Source organism: Porites lutea, chromosome 9 (genome assembly GCF_958299795.1).
Source record: "Porites lutea chromosome 9, jaPorLute2.1, whole genome shotgun sequence".
Classification (NCBI taxonomy): Eukaryota; Metazoa; Cnidaria; class Anthozoa; order Scleractinia; family Poritidae; genus Porites; species Porites lutea.
The window spans coordinates 16,746,512-16,749,011 of NC_133209.1; the positions used below are offsets into that span (position 1 = coordinate 16,746,512).

Below are 2,500 nucleotides of genomic sequence, written 5' to 3' on the forward strand. Positions count from 1 at the left end.
AATCTCTTTTTTTTTCCTGAGCTTGGGCCCTTTTTAATGTTGCAGATCTAATTGCTGTCGTAACAAAAGAGAAGAGATCCTACCCTGGAAATGAGTCTCTCCAGAAAACAGCTGGGAAGAGTTGTCCCAGAATTTTTTTTTTTTCGAAGATTAGATCAGTTCTAGCCTGCGTCGCAGACGTCATTTAACCTCGGTTAGTAACGTCTACGAAGCAGCGCCCGGTGATCATTGTTCTGGTACCCCAAAGGACTCAACGAATTACTGGAAGTGCGCTTCGAGTTTCCTCCTTTTATCAGTCTATTGGCAAAATCAACAATGGCTTTATATACAGGGTAATCATGGTGCGTACTTAATTCCTGGTACACAGGTGGGGGCCCAGAACAAGGATTTCGCTGCTCTTTTGCTGTCGAAGGGCGTAATTAGAGTTTGGTTTCGTCTGTGGCACAGGCTAGATCAGCTAGTCAGATCAGTTCTGGTAAGCAAGTCGTCCAGGTTTGATCAGTGGAGAGATGGGGTGGAAGATTGGGAACCCTTTTCTATTAATAATGCAAATGGGGCAATTTGGAAGCGGGATCAGGGTAATTGACACGCACGGGAGGCTAAGACATTCTTTCAACTCTCCTAGGCCTCAGGGAACGTATATTCATACAGAGCAAAAACATCAAACAAACTGAAAATCCATCGTAAGTCCATTTCTACAAGAGTACTTGCTGTTTGGCGCCCTCAAGTCCTTATAGTTGCAGATATAGATTGAAAAAGAAACTAGAAAACAAAAGAAAACAAAACCAAAGGCTTAGTTTTCCTTATAATTTCGTGTTCTTGACTTCGCAGGTGATCGGTCTTCATAGGAACGGTTACGGTCGTATCCTGGCTGAGTGCATGTTTACCTCAAAGATCCTATACTGTCAGTGGGCAACACTGGCTAAAGAAGACGACATTTTTGTTATCAAAACAACGAAGCCTTTACCCAATTTAAATAACTGGTCAGACGAAGAGCATATCAAATTTATAAGGGAACGAATCCTTGGCAAAAGCAACGAAGAACTTGCACGGGTAAATATTTCAGCTTGTTAGACTGAAATGTTAATGTTCATTGAGTCCGCCGCAATGCACCCAAGTACTAGCGATTGTTTTGCATTTTACTGGGATTCGAGTTTTCTGCCGAGAAAATCTACGAAAAAAATCTCTAAAACTATTGATGGAGTCCTACTACTAATTCCGTATCAAAATGCCTCATAAATTGCTTATTCTTTATTCTTACATGTAAAAAAAAATTCGTGACTACGGAAAAAAGGGTCATAAATATTAAAACTGTTTCAAATTTAACTGTCTTTAATTGTACTTCAAGTTGCTAGACTAAGAGTTAGGTGACTTTTAGCCGCCAATCGAATTTAAGAATTTTATGACCGAACGATGTGTGGCTAAGAATAATATGATTGGTTGATAATTAAAAAAATATGATCGATATTTTTGTTTTATCAAAGCTGATGTCTCGAGCGTTGCAGCCCTTTTTTGTAAGGACGGGCAAGCACTATAAAAGTCTCTTTAAATTTCTTCTTCGGTGGCAATAATTCATAAAGCTATATTTTTGTGATTCAATTCACTAACAACACAGCAACGTATACGTGGTAAGCATTTAGCTTCTCCTGTCTTTTAGGATGATGAGGCTATGCTTTACCTAAAAGAAGTGGGTCCTGACACCTTGATACCGTGTTTCTCTGTAAACCTGAAAGGAAACCAAAGTGTGGAAGTGTGCAATGCAATCAACACAGCGATATTCGAAAGCCTCAGTCATACGTCAGGGGAACATACTGCGTTTCGTATTCCAATGCTTGTTACCTCGTCAAGTCTGGTATCCCACGTCCACAGTGTTGCAGCTACAAATTTCAAGAGAAGATTAGGGGTAAGATTTCTTTGAATAAACGACCAGTTAAAATGTGTTAAACGTCTAGCAAAACCGTAGGTTATCGACTGGAAGTATTCATGTATAAGAATACAGTTGTTGCGATGCAACTAAAATTTATTAGATTTAACTATATCGCTGACTTGAAGTTTCAGTTACTTAGCAACCAATTTTTCCCTTTTAAGTAACTTTTTAACTGATTTATATATATATTACTGTCAATTAAGCAATCTCATTGTCTTTTTCTTTTTCAAAAAGGTGCCTGGCCAAACTCTACGCAATCATCCTAGAACGGGAATAATTTGCCTTTCCCTTTTCTCATTTTCGTTTCTGTATAAAGCAACAGGAGATAGGTTCCTGAAAACAAGGAATTGTACATTGTCTCGTTTTCCTTATTTCCTCTGTTTTTTCCTTCTTTTTTCTTTTTTTGTATCCTTTATAATATAACCCACTAATATTAACCCTTCTGTAATCATGCTAATCTATGTGAGTTAAATAAAAGAAGGTCACGTGATATGTCATGAGATTATCGATTGTAAACAATGAATGAATTAGTGTTTAATTTAGTAATGAAAAGTGAACAGTTGATGCTAGTCT

At 37.9% G+C, this 2,500-nt stretch overlaps 1 protein-coding gene across 1 annotated transcript in view; it reads left to right on the plus strand.

Annotated features, from left to right (window-relative positions):
- Positions 1–2,500, plus strand: part of LOC140947838 (L-tyrosine decarboxylase-like) — a 14,445-nt gene that overhangs the window by 8,851 nt on the left and 3,094 nt on the right. The window contains exons 7-8 of the mRNA XM_073397039.1: positions 832–1,053; positions 1,658–1,903. Coding sequence (XP_073253140.1) covers positions 832–1,053; positions 1,658–1,903 — 468 coding nt within the window. The remainder of the gene's footprint in view (positions 1–831; positions 1,054–1,657; positions 1,904–2,500) is intronic.